Source organism: Microtus pennsylvanicus, chromosome 11 (assembly GCF_037038515.1).
Source record: "Microtus pennsylvanicus isolate mMicPen1 chromosome 11, mMicPen1.hap1, whole genome shotgun sequence".
Classification (NCBI taxonomy): domain Eukaryota; kingdom Metazoa; phylum Chordata; class Mammalia; order Rodentia; family Cricetidae; genus Microtus; species Microtus pennsylvanicus.
Genome location: NC_134589.1, coordinates 24,820,909 through 24,844,768, shown reverse-complemented (window position 1 = coordinate 24,844,768; position 23,860 = coordinate 24,820,909). Strand labels below are relative to the sequence as shown.

At 43.8% G+C, this 23,860-nt stretch overlaps 1 protein-coding gene across 3 annotated transcripts in view; it reads left to right on the top strand.

The window, feature by feature from the left end:
- The window catches only part of Socs7 (suppressor of cytokine signaling 7), a 38,354-nt gene extending 14,966 nt beyond the window's left edge, over window positions 1-23,388 (top strand). Inside the window, exons 3-10 of one of the 3 annotated variants that reach the window (XM_075990909.1) lie at window positions 95-199; window positions 636-737; window positions 1,615-1,745; window positions 2,175-2,343; window positions 5,441-5,569; window positions 17,216-17,351; window positions 17,770-17,922; window positions 19,772-23,388. In XM_075990909.1, the coding sequence (XP_075847024.1) occupies window positions 95-199; window positions 636-737; window positions 1,615-1,745; window positions 2,175-2,343; window positions 5,441-5,569; window positions 17,216-17,351; window positions 17,770-17,890 (893 nt within the window). In that variant the 3' untranslated portion in view covers window positions 17,891-17,922; window positions 19,772-23,388. The remainder of the gene's footprint in view (window positions 1-94; window positions 200-635; window positions 738-1,614; window positions 1,746-2,174; window positions 2,344-5,440; window positions 5,570-17,215; window positions 17,352-17,769; window positions 17,923-19,771) is intronic. The other 2 variants (XM_075990910.1, XM_075990911.1) reach the window with 2 other exon arrangements.
- Window positions 23,389-23,860: the final 472 nt, after the last annotated feature.

The window sequence follows — 23,860 nt, the reverse complement described above, 5'->3', positions numbered from 1 at the left end:
TGGCCTCTCTTGCTTGCCCTTTATTTCCCTTTCTTCTTGGCCTCAGCTTTGGGCACAGGTCTTCTGTAACATGCTTGCTGTGTGACTCCCTCAGGTGAGACAGTGTCGCTTGTGGATGTGGACATTTCTCAGCGGGGCCTGACCTCTCCACACCCTCCAACTCCCCCTCCTCCTCCAAGAAGAAGCCTCAGCCTCCTAGGTATAGTCTCTGACCTGCCCTTTTGCTATCTTGCCCTAGAGGGAGGGTGAACTCTAGGGACTTGTTCTTTTGTCAGGAGCCAGATTAGTTTCTGGGTTTCTATTGATGACCCAATTATTTCCTGTCCCTTTCTCCACACTTCCGTCATATCCTTAGACATGTAAATGGGTGGGCATCTTATCTGCATGCAGTAATATTTACTGTCCATGTGTTGACTAGCTTCACATTTACCTTGCCCTCAGTCTGTTGCTACTGAGCTGTTTTCTAAGCAAAACAAGGCTGGTTAAGGAGGACTTGCCCATGGTGCATAAAGATGATGAGTGAAGGCCAGGCTACTTTGCCCCAGAGGGCAGCCTGAAATCCTCTCCTCCTCTGCCTTCACCTCGCTGTATGTGCTCATTTTTGCTGAACCTCTTGCTTTTGTTCTCTCTTCTAGATGATATCAGTGGGACGCTGCCTACATCTGTCCTTGTGGCTCCGATGGGGTCTTCCTTGCAGTCTTTCCCCCTACCTCCGCCTCCTCCACCCCACGCCCCAGGTTAGCTTAGCTTAGAGGCAAGACTTGTAAGAGTGGAAGGATGGGAGAAGTCTATTTATGGAACTTACAACTTAGGAGAAAGCCTCAATCTTTATCCCCTCAGCTGGACTAGAACTTGAAAATGAGTCCAAAAAATAATTTTTTTTCTAACCTGTTTCTTTATGGAAGTAAATCTTATTTTTCTTAGAAATAAAAGACTGGGATTTTTGGTCCTTGCTTCTGGGGCTGTTTTACAGTCTCTGAATAGATATCACTTAAGAAACTGCCTTAATGTCAATTCATTGAACAGGTTGAATATGTTGCTGGTTATCAGAGTTCTGTGTTTTTTTTTCTAAGCTTTTTGGTATTTACCGCAGCCTTGTAAATAAGTACCAAGCATTTAGTAGCCCATACCTGCTTTGCCAGCCTCCGGTACCCAAGGAATAAAATGAATGAAATCAGCATTCTTTTCTACTTGCCTGGCAAAATCGTTACTCTCCCTGGGCAAGTAAGCGAGTCACTATTTCCAAGGCTGCTTTACCGGCACTTCACTTCGAGGTGGGAGAAGTTGGAATCGCTCTAGGCTGGTGAAGCCCCTGAAGTAGTCACCTTAGTCAGGTTAGTGAGCGGCTCCCCTACTGCTTTCCTGGGGTTGAATGCCCCCACCCATCCTTCACAGCTTACACACGAGCCCACACAGCTTTTTGTTCCAGCCCATCCAGCTCTTTCCCACTGCTTTGGCTTCCACCCTCTCCAGCTTAGCTTCTAATGCCTTGTCCTTCTTCAGTTAGCATCTCTCTCTCTCTCTCTTTTTTTTTGGATGGGGAAAGGGGAAAGTCTGTCTATGGGTGGGAGCAGTGTAGATAAAACAAGTGGTGTCCATTCTCTTGCCCTGCAGATGCATTTCCCCGGATTGCTCCCATCAGAGCATCAGAATCCCTGCACAGCCAGCCCCCTCAGCACCTCCACTGTCCCCTCTACCGGCCCGACTCAAGCAGCTTTGCAGCCAGCCTTCGAGAGCTGGAGAAGGTAGGTGGTGTGATGCCGGAGGGCTGGCAGCTCACCTGTCCTCCCCACTCTAGGGTTATGCCTGGGCTGTCCTTCCTGTTTTTAGAGGAAGAGGAGTTTCTGTGCTTCCATATTCACGGTGGCTAGACAGTAGGCTCTTGTTCACGCCTTAGGAGAGGAAGATGACACAGTGGAGGAGGACTGTAGAGAATATTTGGAATAGTTTAAGATGGTTTTGCGAGGTAAACTGACCCAGTTTCCTCTTGCCCTCATAGGGTCATTTGTAATAAAATGTAGAATTAGTCTTCTGGTGCTGGGGAGGAAGGAGCCTGGTTTTCACTGTTAATGGCTTTACCTTCTCAGATATTTTGGAGAGTGGGGGAAAATAGATTGTGCCCAAGATGTTGGCGTTTCTCTGCTAACTACTGTACTGTTTCTTATCTTGTATAGTGTGGTTGGTATTGGGGGCCTATGAATTGGGAAGATGCAGAGATGAAGCTGAAAGGGAAGCCAGATGGTTCTTTCCTGGTACGAGACAGCTCTGATCCTCGTTACATCCTGAGCCTCAGCTTTCGATCACAGGGTATCACCCATCACACTAGAATGGAGCACTATAGAGGTAGGAGGTGCTGCTATGGGAGAAAGCCTTCCTTCAGCTTTGCCTGCTTTTGCTGAGTTAGTTCCCTGACCTCCTTTTTAAGTTTTATTTCATTATTTTTGTTTTATGTGTGTGGGCCTGAGCATATGTATGTATATGCACCACTTAAAGAGGGTATTAGGTCTCCTGGAGCTGGAATTATCAGCAGTTATGAGTGGCCTAATATGAAGGTGTTCTACATCCTACAGTATCATTTAGCCAAGATTAATACTCTGCAACTCACTATGTAGACAGGCTTGCCTAGAAGTCAGAGATCTGCTACCCCTGCCTCCCGAGTGCCAGGATTAAAAGTGTGTACCACTGTGATCAGCCCAAGATTTAATTCTTTATGTAAAAAATAGTAGCCTAGGAGTGATGGTAGCTGGTCAAAGATCCATATTTTATACACACACACACACACACACACACACACACACACACACACACACACACACACACGTGTGTTCTGCCTCATGTAAGAAGTCATAAATTGCCAGGAGGTGGTAGTAGCATATGGCTTTAATCCCAGTACTTGGGAGGCAGAGGCAGGTGGATCTCTGAGTTTGAGGCCAACCTGGTCTACAGAGTGAGTTCCAGGACACCCAAGGTTACACAGAGAAACCCTATCTTGACACCCCCCCCCCAAAAAAAAGCCATGAATTAGGTTAGGAGAGGTGGCTCAGTGGTTAAGAACACTTGTTGCTCTTTCAGAGGCCCAGAGTTTAGTTCCCAGCATCCAAGCCAGGTGACTCACAACTGTTTATAACTCTAGTTCTAGGGGATCTGATGACTTCTTTTGGCCTCCATGGGTTCCCATACATACATGGAACACACATACAAAATAAAAATAAACCTTTAAAAAAAAGAAGCAGCAGCAGCAGCCATGGATGAATTAGCTAAGTGTTGGAAATGGGATTTGGTAAGAAGCCATCACTGCCTATTTTTCTGCTGTTCCACAAAAGCAGAATGACAGATAGACCAGTTATGAAATAAATTATTTTAGAATGAGATATTTTGTTGAAACTATTAGACTGATGATTGGCTAGACTCTGGGAATGGTAGATGAATACTGGATCTTTAGGTTCATGATAGATGAGGAAGTGAGAGCTCTCCTGAGCACTACTGCAGTGACTTTGTGGTTAAAGGTCCGTTCTTACATAGTGGGGTTTTTAGAAAGAAGCTTTGTTTCTGGTGCCTGTTGGTAGTGGGGCATGCCCTCATCATTTTCAGTGATATGTAAGAGTAACTGCAGAGACTCCAGTCTGCAGTTCCGTGGAGCAATTAGTTATCACAAATTATGTTCTTTTTGAGGGTGTTTCTTTTGGAACCTTGTATTATGTCATAGGAGTTCAGATTCTCTTTTTCCTTTGAGACTCTGGAGTTGGAGGAGGAGGACTTGCTAGTATTCTGGGCATGCGTTTTAGAAGTTCAAGAAGGAAAGGTGACTGGAGAGATGGCTCAGTGGTTAAGAGCATTGCCTGTTCTTCCAAAGGTCCTGAGTTCAATTCCCAGCAACAACATGGTGGCTCACAACCATGTGTAATGAGGTCTGGTGCCCTCTTCTGGCCTGCAGACATACACACAGACAGAATATTGTATACATAATAAATAAATAAATAAATCTTTAAAAACAAAAAAAGGCAAGACTGACTTTCCTTTTTTTGTTCTTGCTGTGTAAGAATGGCTATTTGAAGGAGGGAATGGTGTGCATATTTGCAGGCTTGGATCTTAGATCATTCACACATATTACTACAGTTCTCACCTCTCACATCCTTTATACTGTGTGCATCTCATTACATAATAAGTGTACTTAGACATTTAGAAGTAAAAATATGGGAAGTATGTCATTTAAGGAATAGTTTACGTACGGAAAAGAAGATCTTTTCTAAATTTAATATTTTTACATTGTTTTTAATTTATGCATTTTGTGTATGCATGTGTGAACACGTTTATGCTAGCTACCACACGTGTATGGTAGAATAATCGGAGAGAATCAGTTCTTTCCTCCTACTGTGTTGGTTTTAGGGCGAGGACTCAGGTTGTCATCTTTGGTGGCAAGCACCTTTATCCACTAAGCCATCTTGCTGGCCTTATATTTTAAGAGTTTTGTTTGTTTGTTTTGTTTTTTGAGAGAGGTTTCTCTGTGTAGCCCTGGCTGTCCTGGAACTTACTCTGTAGACCAGGCTGGCCTCGAACTCACAGTCTCCTGTCTCTGCCTCCTGAGTGCTTGAATTCAAGGTGTATGCTATCATAACCAGCAAAGTGAATTTTTCAAAATTACTATTTTTAAAGATTTACTTATTTATTAAGTATACAGTGGTCTGCCTGCATATGTCCCTGCAGGCCAGAAGAGGGCACCGTATCTCATTACAGATGGTTGTGAGCTGTCTTGTGGTTGCTGGGAATTGAACTCAGAACCTTTGGAAGTGCAGCCAGTGCTCTTAACCTCTGAGCCATCTCTCCCGCCCATCAAAATTATTTTTTAAAAATTTAAGAATTTAGGGCTGGAGAGATGGCTCAGCGTTTAAGAGCATTGCCCGCTCTTCCAAAGGTCCTGAGTTCAATTCCCAGCAACCACTTGGTGGCTCACAACCATCTGTAATGAGGTCTGGTGCCCTCTTCTGGCCTTCAGGCATACACACAGAAAGAACATTGTATACATAATAAATAAATATTAAAAAAAAAAAATTAAGAATTTAATTATTAGGCCAAGTGGTGGTGGCTCATGCCTTTAATCCCAGCATTTGGGAGGTAGAGGCAGGTAGATCTCTGTCAGTTCCAGAATAGCCTAGACTACAGCGTGAGTTCTAGGACAGCCAGAGCTAAACAGAGAAACCCTGTCTCAAAATAACAAAAAATAAAAATAAATAAATAAATAAAAATGTTGAAACCGGCCTCTCAGATCATTTGAGGTTCTTTTATTTGGTTTGGGTTTTTGTTGTTTTTGTTTTTAGAGTTTTGCTATATAGTCCACTCTGACTTCTAATTCAAATCTACCTACCTTAGACTCATGACGAGGATGTGATACCACACCCCACCAAAAAAGTTTGTAAATTTACTCTTTAATCTTCCATTTCAGGAACCTTCAGCTTATGGTGCCATCCCAAATTTGAGGATCGCTGTCAATCTGTGGTAGAGTTCATTAAGAGAGCCATCATGCACTCCAAGAATGGGAAATTTCTCTATTTCTTGAGATCCAGGGTTCCAGGTAAAGCTATAGTTATAGTAATTATTATTGTTGTTGCTTTTTAGAGACAGGGCCTTATTGTGTTATTTTAGGATGGTCTTAAACTTCCTGTGTAGCCCTGGTCTTAAACATATGGTCCTCTTCTTGCCTGAGCCCCTGCTAGTTATATGAAATATAAAACCTAACTTGGAAATGATCTAGTATCCTACCAGAATGCCCCAGCTGCCAAACAAAGGTCACACCTGAAACTTTCTGACCTGTCTATTATAGGAACCCCTTTTCCTGCAGAGTCCAATGACTAGTCCCAGCCCTTGTACATTAATCCTATAATGTTCTGAAAAATGATTTTTCTTCTCTGACCATGTGAATGGTCATCTCTGAAACCCAGGCATCTTGTACCATTTGACACTGCAATGGCTCCTTGCCGCTGTTACAGGTGTCTTGACTCCTGTGAAACAGAAACTGAGAACTCCCATGTCACTTCCCTGGGGACAGGGATGTGAGAGTGGGCTCACTGGAAAGGCTGTGTGAGTGGGTCCAGGAGGCTGGCTCAGTTGTTTAGGAAAAAATGCCTGCTATAGATTTGTCTATACTGTGCTAGCTGGTGATGAGGAGTGGGGTTGTTGTTGTATTTGGTATATTGACATCTCTACTGTTGTTAAAGACAAAGATTTCTCTCCATTTGGGAACGCTGTCCTGTTCTTGGCTTCACTGGTGTGGTCATATAGTCAACCAGCCACTCAAGAAGGCGCTTGTCTAGTCTCTGTCAGAGAAGGTGAAGGAATGGTTTAGAGGAAATTGGTTTTGAGCATTGGGTAAAGAACACTAACAAGCACATTAATGTGAGGAATTTGTAGGATACAAGCAGAACTTTGGTGAGAGCTTCGGGTTTTCACTTTGAATCAAATTAGCTTCCTAAGCAGGGTGCCAAGAAATGGCTCTAAAATGTCGGAGGTGTTGGGGAGCCTTGGGCAGAACATCAGGAACAGGATCGGGCCAGGTGACAGTGATGTTTGTATAATATTGGTGATTTAAATAAGGCACGACAGGGTGTGAACTGTATTAATTCTCACTTCATTTGGTATTTGCTGCTGTGCTGCCAACACCATCGGGGCTCATGTGTTTGTCTCAGTTGAAGGAAAATGCTAGAATTCTTCAGGATTGACTCTGCTTAGCAATTTTTAACATTTGTGGATATGATGGATACTTATTTAACATTTACTTGTAACTCAGTATAAAAAGTAAGATAGCCGAGCCGGGTGATGGTGGCGGACGCCTTTAATCCCAGCACTTGGGAGGCAGAGGCAGGCGGATCTCTGTGAGTTCGAGGCCAGCCTGGTCTACAGAGCTAGTTCCAGGACAGGCTCCAAAGCCACAGAGAAACCCTGTCTCGAACCCCCCCCAAAAAAAAAATAAAAAAAAAATTTAAATAAAATATCGTTCTGTCTGGAATTTACCTATTGTAACCCCATGGTTACAATATGGCTCTCTGAATTTCCTGTAAAAATCATCATTAGATTCAAAGACTTGACCCATCCAGTTTGGACATATGGTGGAGGAGGGCTAACAATGCCACTTTTCCTAGGTATAAAGTGAACACCATTCAGGCAGAACTTGAGCACTGCCAGATACTGCACAACTTTTCCCATAACTCTACCTGATTTCCTTCTTCGTTGTTAGTTAAGATTTCCTTTTGTTTTTCTTTTGCCCCCGCCTCCCGCAATGACGTATAGACCTTACTGGCCTCAAACTGACTGACTATATTGCTGTGGCAGACTTTGAATTCCTGAGTCTCCTGCCTCCACCTCTCCAGTGCTGGCATCAAAGTGTGTCTTTCATTTTTCTATTACCAGTACTTGGATCACTGAAGTGCCTATCTCTGTACACAAAAGTTTAGTCTTTACGACTGTCCTAGACTTACAGAGATCCACTTACTTATATGCTACTCTGCCTCTAATGCTGGGATTAAAGGCATGTGCCACCATGCCCAGTTTTAAATCTCTTTTTAATGCCGGGTGGTGGTGGCACGTGCCTTTGATTCTAGTACTTGGGAGGCAGAGACAGGCAAATCTCTTTAGTTCGAGGCCAGCCTGTAATGGTTTACAGGGTTAGTTCCAGGACGGCTAGGGTTATTATACAGAGAAGCTCTATCTCAAAAAAACCCCAAAAAACCCAAAAGACAAACTCTTTTTAATTTTCCTCCTTTTTTTAAAAAAAAATCTTTTTTTAAAATATTTATTTATTATGTATACAATCTTCTGTCTATGTGTATGTCTGCAGGCCACAAGAGGGCACCAGACCCCATTACAGATGGTTGTGAGGCACCATGTGGTTGCTGGGAATTGAACTTGGGACCTTTGGAAGAGCAGGCAATGCTCTTAACCTCTGAGCCATCTCTCCAGCCCCCCCTCTAATTTTCTTTTTGTTATTTGTCTTCTTCATCTTCTTTCTCCTCCTTCTCATTCGTTTTTCTTATTTGTTAATATATTTTACACACACACACACACACACACACATACATATATATATATTTTTTTTTTTTTTTTAACTGAGCTCTATATTTTTATCTGCTCCCGTCCCTGCCTCTCCTAAGGTCCCCATGCTCCCAATTTACTCAGGAGATCTTGTCTTTTTCTATTTCCCACTTTGATTAGATCCATGTATGTCTCTCTTAGAGTCCTCATTGTTGTCTAGGTTCTCTGGGATTGTGATTTGTAATCTGGGTTTCTTTGCTTTATGTTTAAAAACCACTTATGAGTGGGTACATGTGATAATTGTCTTTCTGGGTCTGGGTTACCTCACTGAAAATGATGTTTTCTAGCTCCATCCATTTGCCTGCAAATTTCAAGATGTCGGGGGTTTTTTTGTTTGTTTGTTTTGCTGTGTAGTACTCCATTGTGTAAATGTACCACATTTTCCTTATCCATTCTTTGATCGAGGGGCATTTAGGTTGTTTACAGGTTCTGGCTATGACAAACAAAGCTGCTATGAACATAGTTGAGCACATGTCCTTGTGGCATGATTGAGCATCCTTTGCATATATACCCAAAAGTGGTATTACTGGGTCTTCAGGAAGGTTGTTTCCTAATTTTCTGAGAAATTGCCATACTGACGTCCAAAGAGGCTGTACCAGCTTGCACTCCCACCAGCAATGCAAGAGTGTTCCCTTTACCCCACATCCTCTCCAGCATAAGTTGTCATCAGTGTTTTTGATCTTGGCTATTCTTACAGGTGTAAGATGGAATCTCAGAGTTGTTTTGATTTGCATTTTTCTGTTGACTAAGGATTTTGAACATTTCCGTAAGTGTCTTTCAGCCATTTTAGATTCCTCTATTGAGAGTTCTCTATTTAGGTTTGTATTCCATTTTTTTTATTGGATTATTTGTTCTTTTGATGACCAGTTTCTTGAGTTCTTTGTATATTTTGGAGATCAGATCTCTGTCTGATGTGGGGTTGGTGAAGATCTTTTTTCATTCTGTAGGCTGCCATTTTGTTAACCCTATAGAAGCTTTTCAATTTCAGGAGGTCCCATTTATTGTTTCAGTGTCTATGCTACTGGGGTTATATTTAGGAAGTGGTCTCCTGTGTCAAGGCATTCAAATGTACTTCCCACTTTCTCTTCTATGAAGTTCAGTGTGGCTTTTTGTTGAGGTCTTTGATCCATTTGGACTTGAGTTTTGTGCATGGTGATAGACATGGATCTATTTTCATTCTTCTACATGTTGATATCTAGTTATTCCAGCACTGTTTGTTAAATATGTTTTTTTCCATTTGATATTTTTTGCTTCTTTGTCAAAAATCAGGTGTTCAAAAGTGTGTGGATTGATATCCAGGTCTTCGATTCGGTTCCATTGGTCCTCCTGTCTGTTTTTATGCCAATACCAGACTGTTTTCAGTACCCTAGCTCTGTCGTAGAGTTTGAAATCAGGGATTGTGATGCCTCCAGAAATTTTTTTATTGTACAGGGTTGTTTTGGCTATCTTGGGTTTGTTGCTTTTCCATTCCGTATGAAGTTGAGTACCGTTCTTTTGAGGTATGTGAAGAGTTTTCTGGGATCCTCTTTTTTTTTTTTTTCCCCTTTCAAGGCTGAGTTTCTCGGTGTAACAGTTCTGGCTATCCTGAAACTCCCTCTGTAGACCAGGCTGGCCTAGAACTCAGAGATCTGCCTGCCTTTGCCTCCTGAGTGTTGGGATTAAAGGTGTGCGCCATCACTGCCTGGCTCTCTTTAAGTTTTAAATGTTTTTGGTTTGTTTTATTAATTTTTTATTTAGAATTATTTATTTTGGGCTGGAGAGATGGCTCAGAGGTTAAGAGCACTGGCTGCTCTTCCAGAGGTCCTGAGTTCAATTCCCAGCAACCACATGGTGGCTCACAACCATCTGTACTGAGATCTGGCGCCCTCCTCTGGCGTGCGGGCATACATGGAGGCAGACTGTTGTATACATAATAAATAAATAAATCTTTAGAATTATTTATTTTATATGTTTAAGTGTTTACCTGAATGGGTCTTCCTGCCTCAGTTAAAATAATCAAGATTATCCTACACAGGCATGCTCAAAGCCCATCTCCTAGGTGATTGTAAATCTGTTAAAATCGTAATGCTAACCATATTCATGGTCATGTTACAATATCTAATATAACACAATATAATGCTTGGATTCAAGCACCTTTACGCACTGGGCCACCCTGCTGACCTAACAACAAAGTCTTAACTGTGAGTTCCTCTAGAATCAAATAAGCTATATACTTCAACTTTGAAGGGCTCCTGGGCCTATGAACTTAAATGAACCCAAGTCTTCACAAGATGGACCTCCAAGGGGTGAAGTTTTCCCTCAGGATTCCTTTCCTGCTGTGTTAGTAGAGATAGGAGATATCTCTATCATGGTGCCGATTTCTATAATTACAGCTGCTTTCTCAGCACTAGTCTGAATGCTCTCTTGTGTTGAAATGGCCTATGCCAAACAAATTAGTCCATTAACTTTCAACTTTTCTCAGGTTCTCAGGACATAAACAGAATGAAGGCACATTCTTGGCTAAGACAGTACATTAATGGCCTCCAGCCCAGTTCCTGATAGAATTCTTGCTCCCCTCTGAAACCTCATGAATGGGTCCCCACTGTCCAAATTTCCTCAGTATTCTTGTTTACCAAGTTCCCAGGAGAATGGCCAGTTAAGCTCAGCTTCCAGCACTCAAGAGCATTTTAAATACACTGTTCCAAATTCTTCTATATTCTAGCCACAAAACAGTTTCAGTAGCCTAAGGACCATATAACCAGGTTTATCAGCAATGACCCCATCCCACTCCTGGTACCAATTTCTGACTTAGTTTCTTTTCCTGTTGCTATGATAAAATATTCTCAAGCAGTCTAAGGGAAGCCAGAGATAGGACTTAGTGGTTACAAGCATTTGCTGCTTTAGCAGAGAACCTGTGTCCCATTTCCAGCACCCACAACGGTGTTAACAACTGTCTCTGATTCCAGTTCCCAAGCATCCAGCTCCTGCTTGCTTCCTCGTGCCAAGCATGCATGTAGTACACGTATGTGTAGGCAGAACACTCGTCCTCATAAGATAAAAATGAACAAATCTTTTTTAAAAGAGTGCATACTACTCTTGCAGAGGACTCATGCTTGTTTCCCAACACTCATATTGGACGTCTCATAACTGCCTGTAACTCCAGCTGGTGGGGGGAATCCAGTACCCTTTTATGGTTCCATGGGTGTGTGTACAGTTGTGCACATAAACTCAAGCAGGCACACATAACATGCACACTAAAAGTGAGTTCTAGGCCAGCCAGGGCTATATAGTGAGACCCTGTCTAAAAAAAAAAATTAAAATAATATAACAATAATATAAAATAAAAAGGAACTTAAGGGAAGAAGGGTTTACTTTTTTTTTTTTTTTTTTTTGGTTTTTCGAGACAGGGTTTCTCTGTGGTTTTGGAGCCTGTCCTGGAACTAGCTCTTGTAGACCAGGTTGGTCTCGAACTCACAGAGATCCGCCTGCCTCTGCCTCCCGAGTGCTGGGATTGAAGGGTTTACTTTTTGAAAGATTTATCTATTTATGTGTGCCTTAGTTAGGTTATTATTGCTGTGATGAAACATCATGATCAAAAGCTACACAGCACTCGGGAGGCAGAGGCAGGTGGATCTCTGTGAGTTCAAGACCAGCCTGGTCTACAAGAGCTAGTTCCAGGACAGGCTCCAAAACCACAGAGAAACCCTGTCTCAAAACACCAAAAAAAAAAAAAAAAAAAGCTTCAGAGCAAATTCCAGGATAGGATCCAAAGCTACACTGGAAAAAAAAAAAAAAAAGGAAAGGAACTTGGGGGAGTGTCTTAGATAGGCTTTTTTATTTTTTTATTTTTTTTTAATTTATTTATTTATTAAGGATTTCTGCCTCCTCCCCGCAACCGCCTCCCATTTCCCTCCCCCTCCCCCATCAAGTCCTCCTCCCTCATCTGCAATCAGGGTTCCCTGACCTGTGGGAAGCCCAAGGACCGCCCACCTCAATCCAGGTGATAGGCTTTCTATTACTGTGAAGAGTCATGATGACCACAGCAACACTTATAAGGAAAATATTTAGTTGGCTGGCTTACAGTTCAGAGATTCATCCATTATTCTCATGATGAGTCCCACATCTTTCGCAGGCTACAGGAAGTAATCTCAGACACTGGGTGGTGTCTTGAACATATGAGAGACCTCAAAACCCACCCCTGCAATGACGTGACACACTTCCTCCAACAAGGCCACACCTAATATTGCCAGTCCCAGTGAGCTTATGGGGGTTTGTTACATTCCAACTACCACAAGGGAGCAAAAGAGTCACAGTCCATCGAGGGAAGCAAAGACAGAACTCAAACCAGGTGAGAACCTGGAGGTAGGAGCTGATTCAGGCCATGGAGGAGTGCTGCTTACTGGTTTGTTCCTTCTCATGGCTGCTTATTAGCTTGTTTTCTGACAGAACACAGAACTTCAGCCCAAAAGTGGCACCACCTACAGTGAGTCCCCCATTCAACCACTAATTGAGAAAATGTCCGACAGCCAAAATAGTCTGCCTATACAGCCCAATCTTAAGGAAGCCTTTTCTCAGTTAAGGTTCCCTTCTCTCATATTACTCTAGCTTGTGTTGACAGAAACACAATATACATGGGTGTTTTGCCTGTGTGTATGTCTGTGTACCACATGTATGCCTGGTACCCAAGGAGGCCAGAAGAGGACATCAGATCTCCTGAAACTAGAGTTAGAGAAGGTTGTGAGCTGCTGTGTGCGTGCTGACAGTTGAATCTGTGGAAGAGCGACTGGTGCATGTAACAGTTCAGCCATCTCTCCACAGAGAAAGGGTTTATTTTAAACTCACAGCTGAGTCCAGTAATATAGTCCGTCATGGTGGGAAAGTCACGGTGGCAGAGGCTTGAAGCAGCTGGTTGCATTTTATCCATAGCCAGGAGAAAGCAATAAATGCATGCTACTGCTCAATTCCCTTTCTGTATTTATACAGACGGGTGGGTGGACCTTCCTCCTCAATTGATATAAGCAAGATAACCCTGCAGAGGTCCATTTCAAGTTGACAGTTTACACCATCATGGCTATAGGCGCAATACTTTTGCATTTTTTTAAGCTTCATTTATTTTGAGGTGCTAGGTGTCAAACTAAGGCCTTGCTCATGCGAAGCAGGTGCTCTACCACTGTGCTATACTGAGTACCCCCACTTTGTTCATTTTTCAACTGGATATATATTTTATTATTGAGTTATTAAGAGTTCTTTATACATTTTTTCTTTTTTTTTTCTTTTTTCTTTTTTTTTCAAGATGGGGTTTCTCTGTGTAAGAGTTATGGCTGTTCTGGAATTGGTTTTGTAGACCAGGCTGTCCTCGAATTCACAGAGATCCGCCTGCCTTTGTCCCTGCAAGCCTCTACCCTCTTTGTTAGGAGTAAAGGCCTGAGCCATCTCTTTGTACATTTTTTGTATAAATCTCTTGTCATATCTGCAACTACAGCCTATCATTATGTGTTCTTTTAAGTTTTGGTTTGTTTATTTTGATTTGAGGCAGGGTCTCACTATGTAGGTCATGCTGGCCTCCGCTTTAAACTCAAAGACCAATCTGCTCTATTTCCTGAGTAGGTGCATCACCATCATGCCTGGGTCACAGCTGTGCTTTTACTTTCTTTTCTTTTCTTTCCTTCCTTCCTTCCTTCCTTCCTTCCTTCCTTCCTTTCTTTCTTTCTTTTTTTTGCCAAGACAGGGTTTCTCTGTGTTGCTTTGGTACCAGTCCTGGAACTAGCTCTTGTAGACCAGGATGGCCTCGAACTCACAGAGATCTGCCTACCTCTGCCTGGGCAGGGATTAAAGGCGTGCGCCACCACCGCCTAGTGCTTTTACTTTCTTGATGCTATCCTTTGAAAGGCAGTTTCCCATGTCACATTCCTATGCTAACTCTGTATCGCCTCAGTGTGGCACCAGGCAAGTGTGAACTGGAGCTTCCAAAACTAGAAGCCAAAGAAAATCTTTCCTTTTTAAAAAATTGACTTTTTTTTTTTTTTTTTTTTTTTTTTTTTTTTGGTTTTTCAAGACAGGGTTTCTCTGTAGCTTTGGAGCCTGTCCTGGAACTAGCTCTTGTAGACCAGTCTGGTCTCAAATTCACAGAGATCCACCTGCCTCTGCCTCCCGAGTGCTGGGATTAAAGGTGTGAGCCACCACCACCTGGTAAAATTGACTTTTTTATGTTAATGATCTCCCATTTAACCTGTCCCTCCTTTCTTCCTTTCCATTCCCTCACTTCCTCTTTCCATTCTTGCTTGCCTGCTTACTTCCCAGTAGTTGGGAGGTAGAGGTAGTAGGAGCCAGCCTGGACTATGTGATACTTCACCTCAAAAAACAAAAACCAACCAACCAACCAACCAAACAAACAAACAAACAAACAAAAAACCACACAGAAAACCTAAAGAAAGGGACTGGACTGATGGCTGAGCAGTCAAGAGTGTTCGTTTAAAGGACTGGGGTTTCTCTTCCCAGCGACTCACAAATGCATGTAACTCCAGCTCCAGGGCATCTGATATCCACTTCTGGCCTCCTAGGACTGGGAGACACACAACATACATTAAATAATAAAATTTAAATTAAAAAGAAAAAAAAAGATAGCCATCTGGATGGGGGAAGAAGACTAAAGGGTTTTAGATTTGGAACTATGGTCTGTCCAGGGTGAGGTGTCTAGCAAAGGTTAGTCACGCACAAATCACCACTGGCTGTCTTGAATACCCTTTACCAGAGGACAGGTACTCAGAGGAGCCACCTAAGAAAAAATTTCTCCCAAGGTTCCCTTTACATGTGGCAGAGCCACCATGATCCTTTCCTTAGGTGAAGCAGGTGCTGAGAGTGGGCGGCCTTTATTATTTTCTAACTAGTTATGTCTGCAGTATTTCTTTCCTTTTTTTTTTTTTTTTTTTTTTTTTTTGGTTTTTCGAGACTGGGTTTCTCTGTGGTTTTGGAGCCTGTCCTGGAACTAGCTCTTGTAGACCAGGCTGGTCTCGAACTCACAGAGATCTGCCTGCCTCTGCCTCCCGAGTGCTAGGATTAAAGGCATGCGCCACCACCGCCCGGCATTTCTTTCCTTTTTAAGATGTATTTTTTTTTTTTAAGGTATATGAGTGCTCTACCTGCATGTTGCCTTTAGACCAGAAGAAGGGCATCAAATCCCACTATAGATGATTGTGAGCTACCATGTGATTGCTGGGAATTGAACTCAGGTCCTCTGGAAGAGCTCTTAACTGCTAAGTCATCGCTCTAGTCCTGACTGCAGTATTTCTTTGGATAGGACTATGGCTAAGAAAAGAAGCCCTAGCTGGGTGTGGTGGCATATGCCTTTAGTACCAGCTCTCTGGCAGGTAGAGTGGATTTCTGAGTCTGAGTCCAGTTGGTCTATAGAGTAAGTTCCAGGAAAGCCAGGGCTACACAAAGAAACCTCGTCTTGAAAAACCAAAAAAACAGAATTCATTCAGTATCTTTTCAGCCTTGTTTTCAATTTGCTTCTCTTATTATCCATAGTTCCTTCATTTATGGAAACCAGCACATTATTATTTTATTTGAATGTGTTTTCGTGTCCTGCCATTCTTAGTGGGTGTCTGTTCCGTGGCATTGACTGTGGAATTGGGCTTTCCCAGCATAGAGCTTGCTGATCCATGTGGGGGTGTTTGTTGTGGGTCCTGGCAGGCCCTTGAGCTCACATTCTCAAGCTGGCTGTAGTTCTTTCGGAAAAATCATCATCTTTGTCACTGTAACCCAGCCTGATGCTTCAAGGGTAGAAAGGGAACAATGAGGGAAGGATGGGACAGAGCTGTCCTGGTCTGGCCTGAAAAGACAGGTGCAGGAGTGGGAGTTTTGACAGCAGCTCTCCCTTCTCTACCTGTCCTTTCTGCTTACTAGTTGGTATGTTGTGGGGCCTTTGAGAGCTTCAGTGATTTATACCAGCACTGCTACAGAGAGGGTTTGTAGTGAGTCTCTTTCTGTTCCGCCAGTCAGCTCCTAAATACCGACATCATTATTAATTATGAAATCTTGGTCTTAGGCTTGTCCCACTAGCTCTTATAACTTAAATTAACCCATATTTTTAAATCCATATTCTACCACGTGGCTTTTACCTCTGTTCCATTCTGTGTGTCCAACTTGTTCCACATCTCCATGGCTTCTCTGCCTCTCTTCTTCCCAGAGTTCTCTCTGTGCCTGGAAGTCCCACCTAGACCTCCTACCTAGCTATTGGCCATTTAGTTCTTAAATAAACCAATCAGAAGGTGCCTTGACAAAGACATCTTCACAGTGTACAAAAAGATTCCACAAGAAGGGCTAAACTTTAAACACACATGACCCTTTCTGGTAATAAAGGCTGTTCAAGCCATTGTACCTCTGAACATCCTGGTGTTCAGGATATTGCTAGATAATACCGAACAACCATCTCATATTCCCAATAGGAAGACATTGGGTTCTTGTCCATTCCTGAGACCCTCAGGCCTGTGATTGGCCCTTTGGCCCCAAGGAGTCTCTAGCTTGGCCTCATTTATTACACTGTTTTCCACAGTTAGGAGTGATTTTGGAAGCTAGGTGTGGTGGACCACACCTATGGTACCAGTACTCAGGAGGCTGAGGCAGGAGGATTGCTGTAGGTTGAGGCTAGCCTTTCTACATAGTGAGTTTCAGTTTAGTCTGTGCCATGTAGCAAGACCCTGTCTGGGGGCTGGAGAGATGGCTCAGTGGTTAAGAGCATTGCCTGCTCTTCCAAAGGTCCTGAGTTCAATTCCTGGCAACCACATGGTGGCTCACAACCATCTATAATGAGGTCTGGTGCCCTCTTCTGGCCTGCAGACATACACACAGACAGAATATTGTATGCATAATAAATAAATAAATAAATTTTTTTTTTTTAAAAAAAAGACCCTGTCTGGAAAAAACAAAACAAGACAAAATGTTTCTGGGAAGGTTATCAGAGGACACTAAATTCTGTGAGTAACACATGGTAATGGTGCTTCACAGATGACTGACACAGCCCTTTGGGAGGGGTTTTGCACAGGGTATATGCATGAACTCTAACACAGCCTTATGACGCCCCCCACATTTCTCTTCTTCTGTCATTAGCTGCATTACTCTGTCTGAAGATTTCCCTTTGTTTTCATTCTTAAAGGACTGCCACCAACACCAGTACAGTTGCTCTATCCAGTGTCCAGATTCAGCAATGTCAAGTCCCTCCAGCATCTTTGCAGATTCCGGATTCGGCAGCTTGTGCGAATAGATCATATCCCGGATCTCCCACTGCCCAAGTATAATGGGTTCATCAGGGTTAGGGCAGGGGTGGTGGCTTAGAAATCCCTTTGAAGCTTGCAAGTTGCTCCCAGAGGCCAAACCCAGTATAAAATATTTGTAGGCAGTATTCTTTCATTTCCCCGTGTCTTAGCACTTAACTCTAGAGTTGTATCGTTGGAGCAAAAAGGAAGCTATGTCTGTTGGCCTCACTCTGCAGGCCTTGGGCAGAGTGCAGAGCAGTAAAATGAGGGAGACAGAAGTGTGTAAGGAGTGAGGTGAGAATTTTATCAGGTTGGCAAAGACTGTTCAGTAGTCATAGCCAATGGAGAAGGGAGGGTTCAGCAAGAGAGGTTTCTTAAAAGAGACAACAGTCAATAGGATTCCTGAGAAGTGTTCTCTTACACAGTACACCCTGTGTCTGTTGGCTTTTCACAGACCTCTGATCTCTTACATTCGAAAGTTCTACTACTATGATCCTCAGGAAGAGGTGTACCTGTCCCTAAAGGAAGCGCAGCTCATTTCCAAACAGAAGCAAGAAGTGGAGCCCTCCACGTAGCAGCGAGGGCCTCTGCTGTTCAGCATAAGAAGGTAGGAAACACCCAGCCTCTTTATCAAGCAAGCCACTAGACACTTCCTGAGTATACTGTTCTTTAATACAGTTCCTCATGTTGGGGTGATCTCCAGCCATAAAATTATTTTTGTTGTTGCTTCACAACTGTAATTTTTGTTACAGTTATAAATTGTAATGTAAATATTCTTAGAGATAGAGGTTTGCCAAAGGGGTTGCAACACACAGGTAAAGAGCTCTTACGTCTCTTACAGAAGACCCAGGTTCAGCTCTCAGCATCCATACAGCAACTCAAAACCATCTGTAACACCAGTTCCAAGGGGTGTGGTACCCTCTTTTGCCCACTGTGGACACCAGGCTTACATGTGTTACATATCCATTTATGCAGGCAAACAATACATACAGTAAAAGTAAAATAAATACAGTTTATTTTCCTTTGTAAAGAGTGAGACAGAAAAAGAGAGCTGGGGATACATAGTTCAGTAGGAGAGTGCTTGATTGCTAGTACTACTAAAATTTTTTTGGCATCTATGGTTTAATATGGCATCCACATGTTTAATCCCAACACTTAGGGGTAGAGGCGGGTAGATCTCTGTGAGTTCAAGGCCAGCCTGATCTACAAAGTGAGGTTCTAGGACAGCTGGGGCAGCAGAGAAACCTGTCTGGGAAAACAAACAATAACAACAACAAGAAACTCCAAAAATAATAATTTATTTTTTTAACCAAGAACATGGTGTTATACACCTGTGATCCTAGTATTCGGGAGGTGACAGCAATAGGATCATTATCTCCAGACTCAGTGTAAGGGGCGGGGTGGCATACTATCAGCAGAAGTAAGGCAGCCACAGTGACTGCATATGCAGCCTTCTCATATGTGCCACAGCTCATCTCCAGGTTACTAAATGCATGATACAGAAAGCAAGAGCCCCAAGGGGAGATAAACTTGGAAGGAATTCATGTATGCCTTTATTTTCAGAAGACATGCGTTTTAGCAAGAGTTCTGCCAAGGCTCAAAACTTGAGATGGGGCATGAGAAAAAGCAGCCTGCCTTTTATCAGCCACTATAGAGTAGATGTTCAAAAGGATAAGTTAGACTGGGCGACTGGGCATGGTGGCACACACCTGTAATCCCTACATTGAGGTGGAGGCCACAGGGTCAGATTTCACAGTTGGCCTCAGCTACACAGCAAGTTTGAGGCCAGCTTCATGGGATCTGTTTCAAACTACCCCACACACGTACACTAAAAATAGATAGATGGATGGATGGATGGATAGGTAGATAGATAGATAGATAGATAGATAGATAGATAGATAGATAGATAGATAGATAGAAAAAGAAAGCAAGGAAGAGAGAGCGAGAGAAGGAGTCTGAAGAGATGGCTCAGCAGTTAAGACCACATACTGCTTTTTTGCACAGGACTTGAGTTCAATTTCCAGCACCCATGTCCAATAGCTTAACAACTATTGAGAAGTAATAGGATCCTTCAGTTAGAGCATGATTTCTGTGGGTGCTGTGCCCTGCAAGAAACTCACAACAACAGGAGCATGTTCAGAAGGCCTCAGGTGTTGGGGGGTAGGGGCTCCAGACATCTTCATACAGGAGGATATGTTTGGACTAAAAATACAATTAACCAGAGTATTAGGGTGGGCAACTGAAAGAAGTCTTTGAGGGTTTATGTCCTTTGTGGCTTTGTGATACAGGACAAGGATCAAAATGAACAGAGGCAGCTGAACATCTGCTGGTACAGTATTGTCCAGCTGCCATTCTGCTGTGGAGCTGATCTTCTCCCACCTCCAGTGCTGGTCTAGCTTCTCATGCTCTGCAACGCTGTTTGAACTGTGGTTTTGTTTTGTTTCCCTTCTACCTAGGTGTTTTGATTGCCAAGCTCCAGTTTGAAGAACCAAATGAAGCTACCACAAAAGAAGAACTTGGCAGAAAGAGAGAATAGAGAGGGTTGTGATTCCCGGCACAGACTTTAGTTAAAGTGCAGCTCTGGGGCTTCAAAGAAGCACACAACCATCCTCCAAGTGGGGCTCCCTGTTCTACCCAATCCTGTGCCACCCCAGAGATGAGCTCCTTGGAAAACTGGAAGAAGTCTTAACACTGTTTCTTTTCACAAGTTATGTTTTGATATTTACATTTCTCAGTGTAGAAAACTCAGTCAAAGGCAGCTGGGGTTTGTACCCATTGAAATGAAAGTGGTGTTGGGATGAGCAGGTCAGAGGAAAGGGGAGGGGAGGGCTGGTGGGTCGGCTGGTGCCAAAGGCAGCATTGAAATCTTTTCCATGACCCTGGGGGAAGAGCAGGGGAGCCAGAGACGTAAAAAAGAATGAGATTGGTAGTTTCTGAGGAAAGGCGTCCGATTCTCATCTCCAGCTTCGGTAGGAGATGAGTGAAGGGGTGATGGGTAAAGAGAAACTGGCTGGTCTTGTTGCTGGAGGAATAGTGACTCCCCACTCCTTTCCTTTAAGGTTTACAAACCTGATTTCAGAACCGCCTCTCATGGAATCGGTGTTCATTTTGTTGTGCTAAATTCCTTAAGCTCAGTGACCCGAGGCAAACCCAGTTTTCCCTCCATCCTCACCCTTTTCCCCCTCATAACTGTACATTTCCCTTTGGTTATAACAACACCCCTATTGCTCCTGCCAGCTGTCAAGGCAGAAGTGTTTCTTGTCACCTGGGCAGTGCAGAGCTCCAGTCCTGGGCTGCTGAGGTTAATGGCGCATGCTTCCAGGTTCTTCATGGCAAAGCATACCTACAGCTGAGGAGTCAGTGTTCCCCCATCTGTCAGTTAGTGAGAGGAAATGTGGAAGAAGTGAGAAACAGCTATTGTGCTTCTAAAGGAGCCTGCGTGTCTCAGCCTTAATGGGATTTCCATAGAGCAGAAAGGGTCTCACGATCATAGATTTATCATTGTCATCCCACCTCTGGGATGGGAGGTGGCAAGGGCTTCCTCATTTTCCCATGTTCATTCTTGCAACCCAGATATTTCCTGAGTCAGACCGCATTGCCCTTCCTTTCCTGGGAAGTCTGTCAGATGCTAGTTTGAAAGTCGCCTGTGAAGAGAGGGAAGAATGTCAGTGCTTGAGTTGTCTGTCTGAAGCTTGCCATGGCTCTCCTGCAGTTACTCTGAAAGAAGTAACGGTCAAGATGAACAGTGTACTTGTGGGTCTTCTTTACTCTCCTCTAGTGTTCCACTAGTGTTCCTCTAGTGTTCCTTTGAGTTCTCTCTGCTTGTATCTGCCTTATATGACAAACTGAACATCATCAGGTCTGGAGTTCTGGTGGTTTAGGGTGAAGCCCTGTGTCTTGGAAAATTAGAAAACTGTATCTTCTGGAAAGTGGCTTGTGGGCTCCTCTGCATGGAATCGCCTTCTTCCTCCTTTAGCTAAACAGAAAGGGAATGAGCTTCCTCAACTGGCTGGAAAGAAATGAACTGTGTGCGTGTCAGTCTAACCCACTTCTGACATGTCTCTTGGTACCCTTTTCCTCCTTGACTTCATATGACCAACAGCATAAGATCAGAGATTGGCATACCTGTAAGCTCTGCCTCTGGAGGGTACAGGTCACTCACCATCATACATACAGAAAGGGCTGTTCTGCAGTAGAGCCCCAAATCTAGAATCCATAGAGATCTTCAAGTGGTTTTGGAAGGGATTCTTTCTCCAACTTCAGCCACTCATAATTTAAAAATTAGTGTTCATCTTGTGTTTGCATGACTCTGAGCTAGGTAGCGTGGCAGGACATATGAGGTAGAAGACAAGACCCCTTCCCTGAGGGAACTGTAAAGTGACTGTTGCATGTGAAGGAACACTCATTGCAGCAGGAGATCCGGGGCCATCGTTAAAGATAGAGTGGGTGTGATCAGGGTAGACCAGATGGTCTAGGAAAGCTCTGTGGTGATGAGGCTTTGGGTTGTAGGCGAGGGCAGTGAAACAACACTCACTAAAGTACAGGAAGACAAATCTGCCTGACACGTGTGCAGCTACCTTCAATAGCATCAGAACCCTACTTGACTGCAAAGGTCTAGATTGAAACTTCCCAGTAGTTGCACAGGTCTGAAGGCTAAGGGGGTGTGAGGGTGTGGTGGAGGACAAGACCAGAAGTCAGCAGACACCTCTGTGGTCCTGGGGTTACCAGTGGAGAATTTATATGCTCAGGTGCAAACCAGACCTGCTACAGAGCACAGGCAGCCTCACTCTCTGTGTCCTGGGAAAGTGGGTTGCACTGTGCTCACGATCTGCATGTATTTCAGACACAGACCCTTTCTTGGCAGAATGGGCTGCAAAACAGCAGTGTGGGAGACAGCTCCATGAGGCCTGGCTTGGCACATGGGAGCCTTGGGTAGAAGAGAGTGGTTGGGGAGAGCAGTACTGCAGGCTGCCTGGAGAAGGGAGTAGGAACAAGGCCAGAAGCCAGCATTGGCCTTCGCCCTTTGCCCATGCTGCACAGTTGTAGTGGAAATGCAGTCCACTTGTCTTTGGTGGTTATGTGCCAATCACAGACCAGGAAAGGCTGTCGCTAGAGACCTGCTGTGGAGCTGTGGTTGGGGGTCACTACTCCCAGACCCGGCCTATAACCTTCCTCGAGACGAGTATGTGCCAGTGTGAGCTAGTGACAGCCACTGCTGCAACCTGTTATTACTTGAAATGCATGCCTGTGCCAGTAGCATAGGCATGGGGGAGCAGGGGCTGGGCTGTGGGGTTCAGCTGTCCTGGTTTGATGTTTAGGCTGATCATGGCCTTGTCTCCTGCTTATGCCAAGGTGAAGAAAATGTAGATGGCAGTGCCAGCCTCTTGAAAAAGCTTGGAAGTGTCCCATAGTTTCCTGTTTCTCCTTTCCTACTGTCACTTAGGCTGAGCTGCTATTTGAGCCAAGCAGGGAGTGATGGGATGGCTACACATTCCCTTCTGATGCATATCCCATAAGGAGTAGGGAACAGTTCAGAGTACAGCCCCAGGGAGCCTTCCCCATGCTCCTAGAAGGGCATGGCCTTCTTGAATCCCCTATCCCAGTGGGAAGTAGGGATAGGAGAAATTTCCCCAGGTAAGATATTTTCCTTCCTTGTTGCCTCTCCTGATTTTTGAGCCCAGGAGTCAGAGGTCAAGTCACTGAGATATAAGGAGCAAGGTCTAGAAGTCTATCTGTGTCCTCATTTGTAGAAGTCTTGTCTGCAGTTGGGATGTTGGGATATCTCCACTGGCGGGGACTAGGATTTGTTTTCCACTTTAAGAGAATGGCATGCCCCCTGTGTGGAGGGGAGGAGCTTTGAGTTAGACATTTTCCCTATGGGAATCCTCTTGGTCTGGTTTGTGGGAAGAGGGGGAGTGGATACGTGGTTTTTATTTCTAGTCATCAGCACAGCTGTCCTTACACTGAATTTGTGCTATTGCATACATGTAGCCATCTTTCTTTTCACTGCAGCAGTGTTTATCAGTAGTTCAAAATGATTTATTTGCTCCTGGGGAGTAAAATCTTTTTTATTAAAAAGGAAAAAAAAAGAAAAAAAAAGAAAGAAAGGTGTGCCCCATTATGATAGCTGTAGAATTACTGGTCCACAAGAATCAAGTCTGCAAGTCCCCATGCATGGTACATCCTGTTTTGGCATTGGAGCCTTTTGTGCTCGGTACAGTGTGCCAGGAGGCCTTCCTTTAACAAGTGGAGAAGAACGCTTTGGGGAGTGAGATGGGACTGAATCACCGAGAGGGCTCTGGGGTCTTGGTGCTGCAGTTGAAAATAGAGTACCGATTCAGTAATCTGCCAGAGGAGGGAACCTTTCTTTTTGTGCAGATTTCACCTTTCATTGCTTCCTGGTGTCCTGGTAAGGGTCATCTAGTCTCTTCTGGCGTCCCTCTTGTCTTTCCTGTCCTTTGTCCTGTCCCTTCCCACTCATCTACCTCCCAGAAAGCCAATCCTGCATGCTGAGTTTGTGACATGCCTTCACTCCCGTTTCATCT